Here is a 19,418-nt window from a genome sequence, read left to right on the forward strand (position 1 = left end):
TGTTTGTTGTACGCCTGCGTGGGTGTGAGAGTATGTGTGCGGGAATGTGTGTGCATGAGCATGTGTGAATTTGTGTGTGCATAGGCACATACATGTGTACGGTTATATGCGTGTGTATATGTATATATGCATGTATGTGTGCTCACGTGTGTGTATATATGTACGTGCATGTGTGTACATGCGTGTGTGTCTGAGCATGTGAATGAACATGTGTGCATGCGTGTGCGTGTTTGTGTGTGTGTCTGTACATTTATGGGGGAATCAAACCAGCCATTACCTCTCCTTCACTGACTCCGTCTGGCTGGGCGGCTGGTTTCAATTCCCGCTCTGGCGGAGGTTAATGAAGACTCTCCTTCTCAACCTCTACCCTCACCTGAGGCCTGGTGACCCCAAGGTTAAACCACTGCTTGTCGGCTCTCTCTGTAATGAGAGAGCAGCCCTCTGGCCTGGTCAGAGTATGGTGACTTATCTTTACCTTTATTGTAGGTTTCACAAATAGAGGCATAGAATACGAGAGTGGGAGGTTACGATGAACTTGTATCATGAACTGATTAGACCTCAGCTGGAGGTCTGTGTTCAGTTCTGAGAGCCAAAGTTAGGAAGGATGTGAATACATTGGAGAGAGATGTTTTATGAGAGTGTTCCAGGGATGAGGAATTTCAGATGTGAGGTTAGATTAGAGAAGCCTGGACTGACTTCCCCATGAGAGGGCTGGGAGGAAATTTGAAAGAAGATTTCAAAACCATGAGGGAGAAACTGGGATCCAGAAGGCATAGTTTTAAATTGTTTCGCAACATCAACAAATATAAGGTGAGAAACGTTTTCACACAACGAGCAATTAGGGCATGGAATGCAGTCCCTGCAAATTTGGAGGCAGGTTCAGTTGAGGCATTGAAGAGGGCATTGTTTAAATTTAAATCATCAACCAATGTGCAGAGTTACAGAGAGAGGGCAGGAGACTTGCACTGAGTGAAAATGGGCTGAATAGCCTCCTCCTATAATATAACTATTCTGTGGTTCTGTTGGTGATGTTCAATGGGGTTAAGACAAGGTCTTGTTCCTGTGGTGTGTTGCAGATCTTTGCTGGTATAGGGTCAAAGTACATAGGATGACTGCATTCCTTCATTCAGGAGAATGCTTTTTGTTCAACTATCAATATCTGAGCAGCTAACATTGACCAGAAATTGACCTGGACTTGCCACATAAACACAGTAGCTACAAGAGCAGGTCAGAAGCTAGGAATACTGTGGCAAGTAACTCACCTCAGGACTTCCCAAAGCCTGTCCACCATCTCCAAGTCAGGAGTGTGATGGAATACTCCCCACTTGCCTGAATGGATACAGATCCAATAACACTCAAGAAGCTTGACACCATCCAGGACAAAGCAGCTCACTTGATTGACACCACATCTACAAGCATCCAGTCCCTTCACCACCAAAGCTCAATAGCAGCAATGTGTACCATCTACAAGATGCAGAAATTCATTAAAGATCTTCAAACAGCACCTTCCAACCCCTGACCGTTTCCATCTGGAAGGACAAGAACAGCAGATATATAGGGACATCACCACCTGCAAGTTCTCCTCCAAAACACTCACTATCCTCACTCACTCAATCATTTCAGTGTTGTTTGGTCCAAATCCTGCAATTCTGCCCCGAAGGGCCTAGCTACAGCACATGGTCAGCAGTGGTTTAAGAAGGAGGTTCACCACCACCTTCTGGAACTAGGGACAGGCAATAAATCTTGGCCAAGCCAGTGTCACCCACAGCTGACAAGTCAATAAATTAGAAATCATGAAACAATTCAAATATTCCATTTAATTTCATGGGCTCATCACTCTAATTTGAGAAACCCAAGACATAAATCCTTGCTTTAAAACAAATGATTTATTTACAGATCTGACTTAGTGAGTTCCTTCAATCACGAGACCTCCCATGCCGCACCCCTGATCAACTGACATCGATTTGTTGTAGTTTCGTCTCTCCCCGAACAGGGGAGACAGAATCCTCATTCCTCAGTTGGGTGGCCATGGGTATGTTTAGACAGATGATGGAATATGTGCCTGATGAAAGTCGAGGATGTGTGAAAACAGAAAAACCACTTCCCATAGTATGGAAACGGTCCTGATCAAACTGTGGGGTGCAGGTCCCATGTGGAAGTTTTGGGATTTCATGCCGATAATAAATTGCACGCTTATGGGAATAAAACTGGACACGATCACACGCAAAGCAAAGTCGTCCACAAAAAAGACATCTGGACAGGTACATGAATAGGAAAGGCTTAGCGTGTTAGGGGCCAAGTGCAGGTAAGTGGGATTAGTTTACTTTGGGAAACTTGGATGACATGGATGATTTGGACCGAAGGGTCTGTTTCTGTGCTGACTCTGTCTATGCTCCTATGCCTGCTGGTGTAAAGGTCATCTCTTGGATAATGCTACAGTCCTGGGTTGGAAACTGCATGGGGACACTAAGGTTCCCAGTGCCACTGGGCAACAACCAGTCTCTACAGGTGCCACCCAGTCTCCCCTTGAGTAAACACTGCAGCCCAGACCCTACTCTCTGCCAGGTACTCAGACTGTTTCGAACGGCCCTTTATCTCAGAGCAGGGCTGGATCCTGATAAAAGGCAGGCAGCTCCACACAGGACACATGATAAATGGGCACAAACTTAGCGCCTTGTCTGTACCCACTCAGCCATGGGCTGCAGTGGATTAAGGAAGCAGCTTATCAAGGGTAATTAGGGACAGGTAAGAAATGCAAGTGCAGCCAGCACTGCTCACATCCTCTGGACAAATGAGAAAACCCCAAACAGAACCATCAACAATAGGCAGAGAGCTGCAAATGCCTGAAGAATTGGTGTAAAGCCATTGTCAGGGACCCAGGAAATCACAACAACAAACATCTTCACTCATGATTTAATTATAATTCAACTATTTCAGTCTGCATAAACAAAACCCATACAGTAGGCACCAACAGTTGGATCATATCGACAGGACACCTCATTAACAAGACGCTGTACAACACTGACTCAAACTAACATCGGTCAACTTTACAAGAAAATAATACCTGGACATATAAAATTTGCAAATACTTTCTCTTTACAAGCCAATGTTTAAAAAATTGAGATGGTGACTGATTATAGACAGAAGACATATCTCGAAGTAAACAAGGGTGCTGTTGCAATGTTTAAAAGACATTTTGTTAAGTACGTGAATAATAAATGTTTGGAGGGATATGGGCCAAGCGCAGGCAGGTGGGACTAGTTTAGTTTGGGATTATGGTCAGCATGGACTGGTTGGACCGAAGGGTCTGTTTCCATGCTGTCTGACTCTTTGGGTCCTGAGGGCAGCTTTGGTGTCCCGGCCACAGCCTGACTCTGGGTTAGAAAGGTTTTAAGGTCAATCTGTTCAGAGATGTTATGATACACCTCTGGGGCCGATGGGACTTGAATGTGGGCATCCTAGCTTAAGAGGTAGGGACACTACCAGTGTGCTACAGAAGCCCTCGTATTCATGGATCCACAGCAAGACAAGGAGTTAATAAACAAACATTAATTCCAACTGCCTAAAAATTCCAGCTGATCAAGATTCATTTCTTTAATTCATTAAAGGGATGTGGGCTTTGCTGACTGGGTTAGCATTTATTGCCCCTCCCTAGTTGCCCTTCATGTGGTTGTGCCTTCTTGAACTGCTGCAGTCCATGCTAACTACATGTCCTCTTACTCCTGACATCCCAATCGTTACATCACCCAGGCGATCTGGTTCACATTGGCATCTTCACCTAGACAGTGCCACCTTCTCTCTCATAGGGCCACTACAGCTGGCTGAGTGGGTTCCAGCGGGTTCAATCATGTGACCTCCCATGCCCCACCCCTGATCACCTGACATTGATTTGTTGTAGTTTCTTCTCTCCCCGAACCAGGGAGACAGAAAACTCATTCCCCAGTTGGGTGGCCATTGACCCAGTTTTCTCCCCAGACTTTAATACCAATGAAACAAGAATTCAAGTGAAACCATTTATTTTAATGGCTACACCCACTCCTCCACCAGTCATTGCTCTCCCTCATGGGTCTGATCAGCATCTTGAACTTCACGCTTCAATACCAGGTGACTCCAGGAAAGTCCTGACAAATCAGTAACTCACTAAGTGTTGTTCTTTACATGGAGGCTTCCGTACGGAGTGCTGGCATTTTATTTTATCATCGGTCTCTCCTGCGGTTCACACACGTAATAATTTCCATGTACAATTACCAATCTCAAGCAATCTTCCCTCCTCTATCGCTCCTGAAATAATATGATCTCTGAGTGGCATTCCTCAGACTTAAAAAGAATGAACACGCGTGCTCAATATAATTCAATTCTGTATTCGAGCAGTGGGAGGCACTCACTCTGACTGATGGAGAATGTAACTTGGAAAGCCTCAGCCTGGGAACACAGAGAGAACAGTGCTCCTGAAATAAAAAGGCCCACTGGACATGAGTCACTCGCTCTGTTTTGTTCCTCTCAAACTCGGACCTGCTGAGTTTCTCCAGCACTGTCTGGTTTTTATTTCAGATTTTCAGTATTTCACACGTTTTATTGAATAATCAACACTGCTTCAATCATTTAGCTGTATTGATAAATGGAACTGATTTGTATTAATCACCCCCAGGATGGGGGGGGACACTGGCCTAGCCCATTTGCTTGCCCAACTCTAGCTGCCCTTGAGAAGGGAGTTTTCTTGAACTGCTTCAGTGTAGGGACACCCACAACACTGTCAGGGAGTCAGCTCCAGGACTTTGACCCTATCACATTTGTTACAATTTAATTTGATTATATTTAATTGCCAGTGAGACAATAATATTTTTATTTGAAAAATAAAAACACTTTCTCTGCTTTACAGTTACCTGAACACAGGGAGCAAAGTAATATCCAGAACACTGGGCCTTTCATTGAGATAGTAACCTTAAGCAGTCCTAGTTCTAGTTAAACACTGTATGTGAGAAAACAGTTATACTAGCTTCCCTACAAATTCTGATTTTAATGCATGGTGGTGAGAGGTAAGAATCTTGAGATTAAATACAGGGAGAGTTGCTGACTGGGAGATGGACAGACAAGAGGTTCGGAGAGTTGAATGGAATAAGTACTGCAGCAGATAAAGTCTGGTCATAACCAGCATGAGCCACAGTCCCATCCAAGCATCATCCCGTAATCTAAAGTAACCTATTCATAAACCTAGCCCATAATCAATCCTCAAAGCACACCACCTCTCCTCAATTCCTTTCCAGCACTTAGATTGCCTTCAGTTATTAACCTGCAGTTGTATCCCATTCTACTGCTAACATTCTGTCCCACCGATCAGTTGGCAGATTATCTTCCTGCGGGTTCCCTTCCACCTCACTCTCAATCCAGGCTTGGGAACTGTCTCAACATTCCTTCCCTGTTGCCAGGTAAAAATCCTGGAACTCCCTCCCTCACAGCACCGTGGGTGCCCCTACACCCCAAAAAGCTGTTCAAAAAGGACAGCTCACCACTACTTCATCCAGGGCAATTAGGGATGGACAATAAACACTGGCTCAGCCAGCAGCGCCCACACCATGTCAATGAATTCAGAAAACAACTTTTTTGGGAGACAAATGATTGGCAGAGCTGGCAGCCAACACAGGGACTCCTCCTTTTGGGCAGTGTTATGTTCAAGATTAGAATAGTGTTGATTAATCCCTGATGAAGAGCTTTTGCCCAAAACTTCGATTTTCCTGCTCCTCAGATGCTGCCTGACCTGTTGTGCTTTTCCAGCACCATTCTAATCTTGACTCTAATCTCCAGCATTTGCAGTCCTCACTTTGGCTGAGTGTTACGTTCAAGCCTTGTGGCTTCAGTTCATGTCAGTCCCAAGTGTTAGGATGGATCATCTCAACAATTGAACACAGTCACCTTTAAATTACCTTCCCCACTGACAAGTACAGAAGAATCGAATGGTGTTTAGAACCTGGAGGCTTTCAGGTTGACAGTGCTTCTGTAATCATCTCTTTTCTCTAGCAGCAGGATTCAAAAATGAGGGGGGGGGCACGTCATCTTAAGAATAAAGCTGTCCATTTCACAAAGAAATTTGGGATCCATCCCACATCCCTGCATTCCCACCCACCCCCCAACTCAATACCAATGGCCGGGAGGACTGTGAAACTCCCACCTCCAGAAGTCCGCAGGCGACTGTGAGGTTTTCAGCGAGAGATTGTGGGAGGCTGTGAAGTGATACGGGTGAAAGGTGGAAACATAGAGGTGTGGTAAAGATCAGCCATGATCAGAAATCTCAGTCAGTGACTGCTCGGGTCTTGTGGAAAGAAAACACAGTCACAATTGGGAATGGATTGACTGGAGCACTGTTCTGAGGTCAAGTTGGGCCAATATGTGTCATTCACAAGTTTCCATGGTTTCTCCTTACCTGCAATTATGGATCATCTTCGGACAGCAATCCAACTCCAAGGTTCATACCTGCACTGCCGTTTACACAAACCTTGCTGCAGCTCTGTTTCGAATCGCCTTGGCCCAAAAAGGGAGAACATTCTCGCCCAGTTTCACTTGTGATTTCTTTCCAGGCGTCAGCGGTAGCACTGAACCAGGTAATGATTTCCTTCCGTTTCTCAAATTAAAACACCAAATATTGCAAGCACCGTAATTCCATGCTGGATCCACCGAATGGACCTGGCCATAGAACCCTACAGAGTGGTAGTCATCAGCGCATTGTGCTGGTGCTGGCCTCTGTCCAAATCAGGCCCACTCACCTTCATTCTTTTCTTGTAACCCTGCCATTTTAATTTGTTTCGATGTATCGCGTTAGATCCTTTGTTCAAACATGGACATAAGAGCTGCATTGCAGAGGTGAAGTGAGAGTGACATCCCTTGACATCAAGGCTGCTTTTGACTGAGTGTGACATCAAGGAGCCCTGGCAAAACTGGAATCAATTTGTATCAGGGGCAAACACTCTGCTGGTTAGGGTCATACCTGGCATACAGGAAGATGGTCGTGGTTGTTGGAGATCAGTCATCTCAGCTCCAGGACATCTCTGCAGGAGTTCCTCAGGGCAGTGTCCTCGCCCTAAGCATCTTCAGCTGCTTCATCAATGACCTTGCATCCATCATAAGGTCAGAACTGAGGATGGTCACCAAGGATTGCACAATGTTTAGCACCATTTGCAACTTCTCAGTTACTGAAGCAGTCCATATTCAAATGCAACAAGATGTGGACAATATTCAGGCTCGAACTGACAAGTGACAAGTAACACTCATGCCACACAAACACCAGTCTACGACCATCACCAATAAGACGAAGGTGGGGACTGCAGATATTGGAGATCAGAGTTGGGAGTGTGGTGCTGGAAAAGCACAGCAGGTCAGACAGCATCCGAGGAGCAGGAGAATCGACGTTTCAGGCATAAGCCTGTCATCAGGAATGATATGTGAGCCAAGGGGGTGGAGAGATACATGGGAGAGAGGTTGGGGCTGGAGGGAAGGAAGCTGAGAGTACGATAGGTAGATGGAGGTGGGGGTGATGGTGATAGGTCAGAGAAGAAGGTGGGACTACCCTCATGACCTGTCCTAGTTGTCCATCTTCCTTGCCACCCATCTGCTCCACCCTCCTCTCTGACTTATCACCTTTACCCTCACCTGTATCCACCTATTGCACTCTCAGCTACCTTGCCCCCAGCCTCACGCCCCTCCCATTTATCTCTCCATTCCCTCAGCTCACAGCCTCATTCCCAATGATAGGGTTTATGCCTAAAACATTGATTCTCCTGCTCCTCAGATGCTGCCTGACCTGCTGTGCTTTTCCAGCACCACACTCTCGACTCATCACCAATACCAAGAGACAATCTAACCACTACCCCATGACATACCATCACTGAATTCCCCACTATCAACATCTTGGGGATTACCATTCACCAGAAACTCAACTTGACTCACCACATAAACACAGTGGCTACAAAAGCAGATCAGAAGCTAGGAATACTGTGGCGAGTAACTCACCTCCTGACTCCCTAATATCTGTCCACCATCTACAAGGCACAACTCAGGAGTGTAATGGAATACTCCCCACTTGCCTGGATGAGTGCAGCCGCAACAACACTTAAGAAGTTTGACACCATCCAGGACAAAGCAGCCTTCCTGATTGGCACCACATCCAGAATCATCCACTCCCTCCAGTCGCTCAGTAGCAGCAGTGTGTACTATCTACAAGATGCACTGCAGATAATCACCAAAGATCCTTAGACAGCATCTTCCAAACCCACAATCATTCCATTTAGAAAGACAAGGGCAACAGATACATTGGAGCACCACCTCCTTCACGTTCCCCTGTAAGCCATCCACAATCCTGAGAAACTATCTCCATACCTTCACTGTGGCTGGGTTAAAATCCTGGAATTCCCTCCCTCAGGGCATTGTGGGTCAACCCACAGCAGGCAGACAGCAGTGATTCAAGAAAGCAGCTCACCCCCACCTTCTCAAGGGCAACTAGGATGGGCCAGCGACACCCACATCCCACAAAAAAATAAAGAAATATTCAGTTCCGATTGGGATTTATTCCTGAATCTGCTTCCACCACCCTTTGTGGCTGCATGTTCCAGATCATTCTAACTCACAAATCAAAGAAACATGCTTCTCTCTCACTCTCTGGTCCTTTTGCCAAACACCTTGAGTGTCTGACCACTGGAGTCTCTGACTATAACACATCAGAATGTTTTCCTCACAAGTGCTCTCTCAACAGATCAATTTTGAGAAATTACACTTCCCCTTAACATTCTCTGCACTGAGACCAAGTGCAACTTCTCCGGCCTCTCATCCTTGGTCCAAGTCAGGCAAATCTTCTTGACATCACCGCAAGACTTTGACAACTTTCTTCAAGTGTGGTGCCGAGAATTGTACACAATCCTCCAGCGGAAATCAAACATTTCTCTCTCATATTTCATTCCGAAACCAAAAGGCCAAAGGTGTCGCATAGGAATTATGACATTTTCTCCTCCATCGGTTTGGTTTGAGCTTCCCAGAATCAATCACTGACAGTCAGACTACAAACTACGCGTGCACATGTCATTAACAAGCACAACCATTTGCTTTCGCAACAGAAATGAAATTAATTAAATCCCTGGAGAACACACAGAATCTCAAAGTTGCTAGAAAACATGAGGGTGAAATGATGGAAGGATATGTTGGATGAAGTAGGGAAGCTCATATGAAGAACAAACACCAGCATGGAATAGTTGGGCTGAATGGCCTGATCATCTGCTGTGAATTCCATGAACAATACCTTCCTTGTTAATTTCTCTCATCCTGACTTCATGCTGGACCGCAATTTGAACGTTCCCACTCCCCCATCCAGTCGTTCACTCAGATGGCCATTGTTGATGTGAGTTTGCAGCCAATTGAGCCTAGCCCTGCACCAATCCAACGATGATTCCTGTACTTCCCAATGAGTGAGTAATCAAACGTGATGCCTGGTTTGACAGCTACTCGTTAGGAATTAAGAGGATCACTGAAAAATCGTATCAACTAAAGCATTTACACAGGATTTTTTTCTTACACCAGTTAACAGTACACCCTGTAAACATCATAAAGACATTGCCCATGGATGGATATGTCAAAGGGGACAGAATGAATTTGTAAAGTCTTAAAACAAAACAGACCTCTTAAAAACACAGACTTCTGAAGTCCACATTGTGTTATTGATGTGTACATAGAGGGGCTTTTATCTCTTTTCGATAGACCTGTAATGTTCGAGAGAGCAGTCAAGACAGATCTGTAACCATTGGTATTTTACTCTGGTGTTCTGCACTGCAAATTATCTCAAGAAAGTCAGACCAAATTTGAAACCTTTATGAAGGTTATTCATCACAGTTCTGAAGAATGATATTGGACCCACATTTACTGCCAGACCTGCTGAGCCCCTAAAACATTCTGTGCTTTGATTTTGGATTTCCAGCAGCCAAAGTATCTCACTTTAATTTGCGGGTTATTCTTTGCAGAGAATCATAGCCTGAGGGTGGAGGATTTCACAACAGTTTCACAGTGGATGTCGAAGTGGGAAACCAGCTCCTATCACAGAGACAAGTCCACATAGCTACCATTCCAACAGAGAAAAATGTGTCAGTTTTCTAAAGGCTGCACCAAGTGAACAATCAAAAACAAAAGAAGAATGTTTCTTTTCTGTGATGTTGCTGCTCAGGTTCAAACACTCCATTGCGCTGCGCTAATGGCAGAGATGCCTAGATCCACAGAATTAGCAAATGAAGGGAAGCAAGGAGTGATTCTCGTGACAGTGTCACTAGGACATTCACACCCTCCTGCTAGCAAGTGAAATTACGGTTTGCAAAAACAGTAAAATGAGGCAAAACAGTAGGATGGATCATGGAAAAATGAGTCAAATAGTAAGTATAATATTCAGCCCAGATACCAACCATATACATATATTTTATATCTATTACAATGATGTGGTAAAGGCCAGTGGTATTTAGTTAAATTCACATACATCCTTTTGACATTATTACATTGTCACTACATCTTCAAATCTCTTCCACATCGTGGGTGTTCCTTGACCCCAAGATGATACATTTCCTCTTGCCCACTTTCAGCAAGGCTGCTGCAGCCTTAGCATTGGGAAGATGAAGTAAATCAGACGGGATGTAATTTTAAGGATGGAGCATGGTGGAGCATCAGAAAGCTGACATCCTTTTGTAGGTGTTAGTGCTACTGCTTCTCTCAGACTGGAAGAGGATTTGGGAGGGGGGGGGGGCATTTAAATTTGTTTTTCTTTGAAAGTGGTTATTCAGAATTGGGGAAGTAATGTCCTAGTGATGATATCGCTAGACTATTAACCCAGAGACCCAGGTAATGTTCTCGGGACCTGGGCTCAAATCCTGCCGTGGCAGATGGTGGAATTTGAATTCAATAAAATGCTGGAGTTAAGAGTTTAATGATGACCATGAAACAATTGCTGATTGGCTGAAAAAAAACCCATCTGGTTCTGTAATGTCCTTTAGGGAAGGAAACAGCCGTCCTTACCCAGTCTGGCCTCCATTTGACTCCTGACCCACAGCAATGGTAGTTGGCGTTTTACTGCTCTCTGGGCAATTAGGCCTGGGCAGTAAATGATCACTGAGCCAGCAATGCCCTCATTCCCATGAATGAATTCAAAGAAAAGCATAATATTGTCCATCAAAATATAAGCCTTCAGCTTTAGAACTCAAGTTACATCAAAAGGTGGATATGAATTAAAATGAGTTGATTTACAGTTGCAATGTGCGGTAAAGCAGAACGTTAATGCTCTGAATCAGAGGTAGCACCAGCCTAACATTGGGTCTTACCAACTGGGTATTGAGGGCCTAGTGGTGCTGTTGCTGAACTGTTAATTCAGAGATTCACGTAGTGGTATGGGGACATGGGTTCAAACCCTGCCACTGAAGATGGTGGAACTCAAATTCAAGAGAGCAAAATCTGGAATTAAGAGTGTAATGACGACTATGAATCCATTGTCAATTGTGGGAAAACCCATCTGGTTCATTATCGTCCTTCAGGGAAGGAAGCTGCCATCCTTACCTGGTCTGGTCAACATGTGACTCCAGACCCACAGCGATGTGGTTAACTCTCAACTGCCCTCTGGGCAATTAAGGATGGATAACTAATGCTGCCTAGTCAGGGATGCCCTCATCCCATGAATGAACAAAAAAAACCTCAATTGACCTGTTGCCACCCACACAGATGTACAATGTGGAAACCAATCTACCACGAGCTGCCCATATCACACACATTCTTCAAATGATAGAATCTCATCAACCCCCTTCAACTCAACTCACTAATCCCCTTCAACTCACCAAACCCTTCAACTCACCAAACCCTTCAACTCACCAAACTCCTTCAACCATACCGTCCAACATAACCTCTACCACCCAGAAGGACAACAGCAGAAAGGGCACAGGAACACCATCACCTGCATGGATTTATTTGTAGGTGTTGGTGAGTTAATTCATCCTGTCCTGTTGCAGTGAACAGCACTACTGGACACAAGTCCTATTCTGCCTGAAAGATACTTCACTGTTCACTACAGCTATAAGGAGCAGTCACCTTTGTAACTAGATTTAGACCATTTGATCCTCTCCACTTCATTTCCACTTTGACCACAATCATCTTCACATGAATAGATGCAGAGGAAGAGGCCATTCAGCCCCGCAAACCTGTTCTGCCATTCACAGCTGATCTCCGTGTGCTTCAAATTCTACTTTTCCATCTATCCCCAAATCCTCAATTCCCTGCCTAACAAGACTCTACCTATATTCACCTTAAAAAACATTCAACATCCTCTGAGGCAGAACAGTTCCAAAGTCTTTCAACCCCCTAAAAGAAAAAACACTCTTATCTCTGATCTACAACACTGACTCTGAATGTGATATGAGTGCCCCATAGTTCTGGACTGACCTTCATCAGGAAACTCCCTGTCACAAACGTTCAGGATCTTATACACTTCAATCAAGTCACTCCTCACTCTTTTGAACTCCAGCAGAAACAAATTCCAGTTGGTCCAACTTTTCTTCATGGGTAAACTCACTCATTCCAGTATCTGGCTATCCAAGCATGGAGCAAGACAGGTATCTGGGATCTTTCTGTTCACCCATTATACTCCCTCAACGAGCACTCACGGTTCACATTAAAGTAGGTTTTAAGCATGCGGGCGTTGTCTATCTGTCCCTAACAGTGGGCCAGGTCCCTCCTGAAGGTGCAGTGATCTCTGTTAGATTACACTACTACCACATTCCCAATGTAACTCATTGACATCATGGCGGTAAGAAGCTGACCTTGAGTACTCAGGGCATGGCTCTGGTAAGATGATCAGAGATTGGCCAGGAACACCCCAGCTTGCAAATGAACCCACCAACATGCCAATGGAGCTAATTGAAAAGCAAGCGCTTAAATAAAAGCAAGAAACAATCTTCCTCCAGGATATCCTCAGCCTCCTGCAGGAGTTCACTTTAGTGTCAGTATATGAGGGGGCAAGGCAGATTCACCAGTTAGTGAAGGGTTTGAGCACTTGTTTGTCTCCCCCCCCGATCTCCGGCCAGGTGAAGGGGCAAAGAGCACAAGAGAACGACTGTGTCAAAGTAATGGGTAGGAAACACTGAGAATGGGCAAATGAGGCAGATAACATTCAGAATTTCTCTCTCAGATTAAATTACATTTCAGTGTACTTAGTCTGAGGCAGGTACATTCCACATAAGACTACAAATGATAAGCAACATCAAAAACCGACACCGGGAATATCCTGGGAATGTTCCAACTTTGGCAGAAGAGATCCATTTGCCAGTGCAATCAGGGATTCCCTCAGAGACACAGAGATCCATCGCAAACCCACAAGGGAATCCCTCAGTCACATTCTTTTACAATGTTAAGTACTCATTTTACTGAATAGAAATAGTTATTTAAAGTGTGTGATGTCCTGCAGCAAATCAGCAATTGTGGTTTTTTTTTCTGGTGATGATTGTCCTTCTCTCTCTGAACAATACTGTCCAATATCACTTGGATATTTGGTCACTTGTGGGGTCTCACAGGTTCCAGTAGCATCCACTGTTTGGGAAACCGAGTAAAAGATTCACACTGTGCAATTTGCAGGCTTTTCAATAAAATAAATCTCCCTCCGCTGGGAGGCGGGGTAACGTCCTGATTGAGGACTCGCCCATCCCCTCTCAATGTCTCTCCCCGCTTTGTTGCTGCAGGAATTTCAGGCGTTCCATTCTCCACACTCACCACACCTCACACTTTCTCACAGGGTTCATCGGGCTCCCCAGGGGGCAGTTGAAGTGTTTGGCAAATTCCACCGAGTTGGCCACAGTTCCAATCACCCTGTACATCGAGGGGCTATGGGGATCCGTGACAAGCCCCTCGTGGGCACTTTCCGGGGTCCGCACCGAGCACCATACCTGAACGGGGCAGAAACTAACCATACTACTCACTTCATAACACCGATTGCATTTCTAAAATACTTCATCAGCTGTGCGGCACTTGGGGAGATACTGAGTTTACGATGGGTGTTAGTTGAATTAAACTGATGAGGAAAACATTAAAGAATTCTTATGTGGGGCATGAGCAAAACAGGTGTTTGTAGGGACTGGTGTAGAAGCATTGTGACAGGGTAGGTAATCCAGAAGCCCAGGCTGATGTTCGAGAGACATGAGCTCAAATTCCACCATGGCAAATGTGAAACTTGACTTCAATAAAAATCTGGTGTTAAAAAGCAAACCCAGTGGTGACCACTGTCGATTCTAAGAGCCCATCTGGCTCACTAATGTTCTTTAGGCTGGGAAATCAGTCTGTCCTACACGTGACTCCAGACGCACAGTGACGTGGTCTACTGTGAAATGCCCTCAAGGTGATAAGGGATGAGTATCAAATACTGTCCTGGCCAACGATGCCCACATCCCATGAAACATACTCAAAAAAAATCCACAGTGGCCCTTGAACTGATTGGTTTGCTGGGCCATTGCAGAGGCCAGATTAGATTCCCTACTGTGTGGAAACAGGCCATTCGGCCCAATAAGCCCACACCGACCCTCCAAAGAGTAAACCACCCAGACCCATTCCCCTCTGACTAATGCACCAAACACTACGGGCAATTTAGCATGGCCAATTCACTTAACCTGCACATCTTTGGGCTGTGGGAGGAAACCGGAGCACCCGGAGGAAACCCATGCAGACACAGGGAGAATGTGCAAACTCCACACAGACAGTTGCCCAAGACTGGAATCAAACCTGGGACTCTGATGCTGTGAGGTAACTGTGCTAACCACGGAGCCACTGCGCCGCTCTTAGAAAGCTAGTTAGAAGTCATATGGAAGGTCATACCAGGGCAGTTTTCCACATTGTTGGGCAGATGCCAGTGTCATAACTGTACTGGAAAAGCTTGGCTGGGGGGCGGGGGGTGGGGGTGGTAAGTTTGGGAGGGCAAGTGTTTGGAACTATTGCCTGATTGGTGTCAGAGCCAAAAGCATTTGCATCATCCAGAGCCTCCAACTCTTTCTTGATATCACATAGAATTGGCTGAAGACTGGTGTCTGCGATGCTGGGGAGTCCGAGATGGATTATCCACTCGGCACTTCTGGCTGAAGATTGCTGCGAATGCTTCAGCCTTACCTTTTGCACTGATGTATTGGGCAAGAATCCAGAGGGAGGGTTACGTTCGGGTAGGAATGCTATTGGCAGTGGCAGAGAAAGGGAGCCAATGGGCCCGGGGCCTCCAAGAAGGAAGTCTGACTGGGCAGCTGAAGGAGTCGGGCTCACTGCACAATCTCAGCCTTACCATGTGTGTAAAGTAGTGATGGCGGTGGGATGATGCTCCCAATTCGCTGGCTCCTCAAGGCGGTCAGTAGGCCTCAGGATGGGTACATTGCTTGGCATCTCCGTTGAACCCTTGTAATCATCTGGACATGGGCAATGGGGAAGCCAGCTGGTGGGGTTGACTTGCCCCTTGACTGGCAGATTTCCAAGTTATTGGTCAATACCATTTCAGTGGTAAAAGTGGGAAATTTCAGGTACCGACTGCCTCAGACCCAGAAGGACATCAAGAGTTGCGATCATTCGTACAACCAGAATTCCTAGGGGAATGGCCGGGCGAGATCGGGATTGGATCAGAAATCCTGACATCCATTAACAAAGTGCCGCAGCAATGTGAGACTTCTGTGCGGTTAAATACCATTTCGCCTCACCTGAGCAAATCCAAGGAAGAAGAGCTGCCTGTTGCTGAGGTCCAGCGTGGGCAGAGTCAGTTCTTCACCGTTCTTCTTCACCCAGTTCTCATAGGCCTGAGGAGCAGATTTGTTTATTAACGTCAATAGATTAATGCAAACAATCCCTTTGGCATCATCTCTGGTTTACGAACAAAGTCAAGTTGTTTTGAATCATTTATTGGGACTAAAGGACAAACTTGCATTTGCGTAGCACCCATAGAGCTATTGAACAGTATTGTAGACTTGAGGAGGAAGGACACGGCCTCAGTTTAATGGCATATCTGAACGAATGCAGTGTGGGACTCTCTCAGTGCTGCACTCAGCCGAGGTAGGTGCTCAAGTTACGACAACTACAACCCCTGACTCAGAGACTGAAGGACAGCAGCTCATTGCAATACTGGGAAGTGGTCTCAGGCAGGTTCAGGTTCAGCAGTGTTCTGCCCTGCTTCGTACATTTGCAGCAGCGGAACTGAATCTCAGCATGTGACCTAAGGGTATAAACATCTCATATTCCATCTTAACTTGGATCACTTGAAGCATGGTATGTTACTGAAAGCCTGCCTCTCTGAGTCACTCATTAGCTTAACATTAGACCAGACACTCATGTGCCCAAGAAATGCAATGTTTGTGTGTAGTAGCTCGCTGCCTTTGATGGTCGAAAAGCCTCTTCTGCACTGTTTACTTCTAGTACAGGATAGACTGAAACAGATGGAGGCCTGAGGGATCAATCCAAGGCCTGAAACATTTGGGGACAATTCCCTGATAACATCATGTGAGAGGGATTCAATGATACCTTCCCACCTGCTGTTAGTTATTCTCGGTTTAAGAGCAACAGGAGCTGTCCGCAAGGCTCAGGCCAGGATGTTCCACAAGTGAAACAGAGAGCTAGACTCTTCTCCCACACACCCCCCACCCCATCCTGCCCCTCAGCCATTTCCCAAGAAGGGGGATGCAGGACAACTCACTGGAAAGTGGCATTTAGCTGAGCGCACTCGTTAAGGACCACTGAAGGCCAATTGGATAGGGCCAACAGGGATATTCCAGGGAGTACAGGCTAGAGATCTCAGCTGCACAACAGGCCTTTCTAGCAGCCTGGGGCTGCAGAGCTCAGTGCAGAGGTGCACTTCAGTCCCAAACCCACCAACCCATGACTCTGTAAGCCTTCTCTTTCAATATGAAAAAGTCAGCCAATTGCCTCCTCCATGTTGAGGCATCTTCCTTACCTTCCACTGCAGTCACTGTCTCTGGTAAGCAGGGAGGTCTCTGATTGGCCAAACAGCTTCAGGAGCACTCAACCTCAGTCCCTGCCTTTGGTTGGAGGATGGACCCACCCTCTTGCTGTTAATTGGGGAAGATCAGACCAAGGGACTGACATGGGGGGGGGGGAGGGGCGGCGTCTGACTCTCTCCCAACCCCTGCAGTTCAGCCTGTGTTTGAGGAACGGAGCCAGAGGTGGAGTCTGAGAAGCTCTTTGAATCGATCATGTGTCGTGTTTAACAGATGCCTTTGACATTCACCAGGAACCTCAGTCAGAAACAGGTACTTACATGGTAGGCTGCTTTCAGACCTCCGTTGTCAGCAATATTCTCCCCCAGTGTCTGCTTGCCATTCACTTGCTCGCTGTTGACGGTGAAGTTATTGTACTGCTCTATCATGCACTCAGTCTGTTGTTTGAAGGCCTCCACTGAGGAGTTCTTCCACCATGACCTCAGGTTGCCATCTTTGTCGTACTCCCTCCCTGCGTTTTTTTAAAAAAAGGATTACTTTCATCAACAATTACTTCAGCGAGGAATTAAATGAAATAGGAGGAGCTGTGTCAGAGGAGCCGGCAACCAGAGGACAAAACCTGAACATGATTAAAAAAAGGAATCAAAAGTGAGTTGAGGAGAGTTTGTTTTTTAACACAACGCATTGCAATGGTCTGGAAAGTGATGTCGAGAAGGCAGATGCTCCAGCGTTCCCTAGGGTTAAGAGACAGAGCTCTTTGTGGGGTAAGAGTAGCCAAGTGGGACAAATTGCATTACTCTTTCGAGATGGCAGCAAGATGGGCTGAATTGTTTCATTCTGAGATGGTGAAAAAGAGACATGATGGTTTACTCCAACAAGTCCTTTGGGGTGCAAATAAATCCTGGTTATAGTATCTCAGGGCCAGCTAATGTGCTGGAACACTATCGAGAATAAATGGGAATGGACTGGGAGACCAGAGTGGGAACAGTCACTGCACTGCCATGGGATATACAGAGACAGCACATTGGGAATGTGGCCGCTGACTCAGGGAGTGAGGGGGGAGGGGGGGGGGGGGGGGGTCAGGTCTGCTTGATTGAGGAGCTTGGAACTTGAAGCCATGCGTGATTTCTGGATGGATTTCCATTGGTTTCTGATGTACCTCAGCTCAGGGATTGATGAATCTTCCTGTTTCTCAATGTCTTGCTTTATATCATCACCTTATTGTCTGAACACCTTAGCGAGCAGAGTGTGTTCGAGAGAAATTGCCCCCATGTAAGCAGGTCACTGTTAGTGCCTAACACTACCTACTGACTGTGCCTGTCAATGGCTGCCAATGCTAATGGCTGTACCATTTCTACTGCATTGGTCAGAGCAAGAAAAAGGAGGAGGCTGACAGAAGGCGAGGGTGAGAGACAGAGAGAAAGAAAACCAGAATCTTTACTTTAACGCCATTCACAAACTGAGGCTCTCCCAAAGCCCTTTACAATGAAGTGTACATTGTAGCAATGTAGGGATCGCACAGCAAGCTCCCACATGTAGCAGTAAAGGAAAGGAGTGGATGATCTGCTTTGGTGACACTGGTTGAGGGATAAATGTTTTCCCGGTCACTAGGAAAACCCACCTTCATGTCTCTGAAATAACCAATCAGTTTATCATCATATCCAAAAAAAAAACCAAATCATCATTGATCCTTTCTGAATTTTTGCACATTGTATGTGGGACATAAATGCCCATGTGCTGTTCATCACTGGTGCTATTTGGCTTCTGTATCCCCATCACAAACAGAGATTTTTGTATTTACTGTTATTTGAGAATAAATAGTGAAGGTGTTTGGTATGCTTTCCTTTATTGGTCAGAATATTGAGCACAGGAGTTGGGAGGTCATGTTGCGGCTGTACAGGTCGTTGGTTAAGCCACTTTTTGAAAATTGTGTGCAATTCTGATCTCCTTCCTATCGGAAGGATGTTGTGAAACTTGGAAAAGGTTCAGGCAAGATTTCCAAGGATGTTGCCAGGGTTGGAGGATTTGAGCTACAGAGAGAGGTTGAAAAGGATAGGGCTGTTTTCCCTGGAACGTCAGAGGCTGAGGGGTGACCTTATAGAGGTTTATAGAATCATGAGGGGCATGGATAGGGTAAATATACAAAGACTTTTCCATGGGGTGGGAGAGTCCAGAACTAGAGGTCATAGGTTTAGGGTGAGAGGGGAAAGATATAAAAGAGACCTAAGAGGCAACTTTTTTATGCAGAGGATGGTATGTGTATGGAATGACCTGCCAGAGGAAGTGATGAAGGCAGTTACAATTGCAACATTTAAAAGGCATCTGGAAGGGTATATGAATAGGAAGGGTTTGGAGGGATATGGGCCGGGTGATGGCAGGTGGAACTAGATTGGGTTGGGATATCCGATCGACATGGATGAGTTGGACCAAAGGGTTTGTTTCCGTGCTGTA

At 45.7% G+C, this 19,418-nt stretch overlaps 1 protein-coding gene across 4 annotated transcripts in view; it reads right to left on the reverse strand.

The window, feature by feature from the left end:
• Positions 1-10,386: 10,386 nt before the first annotated feature.
• The window catches only part of LOC140487167 (endothelin-converting enzyme 1-like), a 329,267-nt gene continuing 320,235 nt past the window's right edge, over positions 10,387-19,418 (reverse strand). For all 4 annotated transcript variants that reach the window (XM_072586786.1, XM_072586787.1, XM_072586788.1 and 1 more), the window contains 3 exons: positions 17,288-17,478; positions 15,720-15,815; positions 10,387-13,937 (listed from right to left, as the gene is read on the reverse strand). In XM_072586786.1, the coding sequence (XP_072442887.1) occupies positions 13,761-13,937; positions 15,720-15,815; positions 17,288-17,478 (464 nt within the window). In that variant the 3' untranslated portion in view covers positions 10,387-13,760. The remainder of the gene's footprint in view (positions 13,938-15,719; positions 15,816-17,287; positions 17,479-19,418) is intronic.

The sequence above is a fragment of the Chiloscyllium punctatum genome, chromosome 16 (assembly GCF_047496795.1).
Source record: "Chiloscyllium punctatum isolate Juve2018m chromosome 16, sChiPun1.3, whole genome shotgun sequence".
Taxonomy (NCBI): domain Eukaryota; kingdom Metazoa; phylum Chordata; class Chondrichthyes; order Orectolobiformes; family Hemiscylliidae; genus Chiloscyllium; species Chiloscyllium punctatum.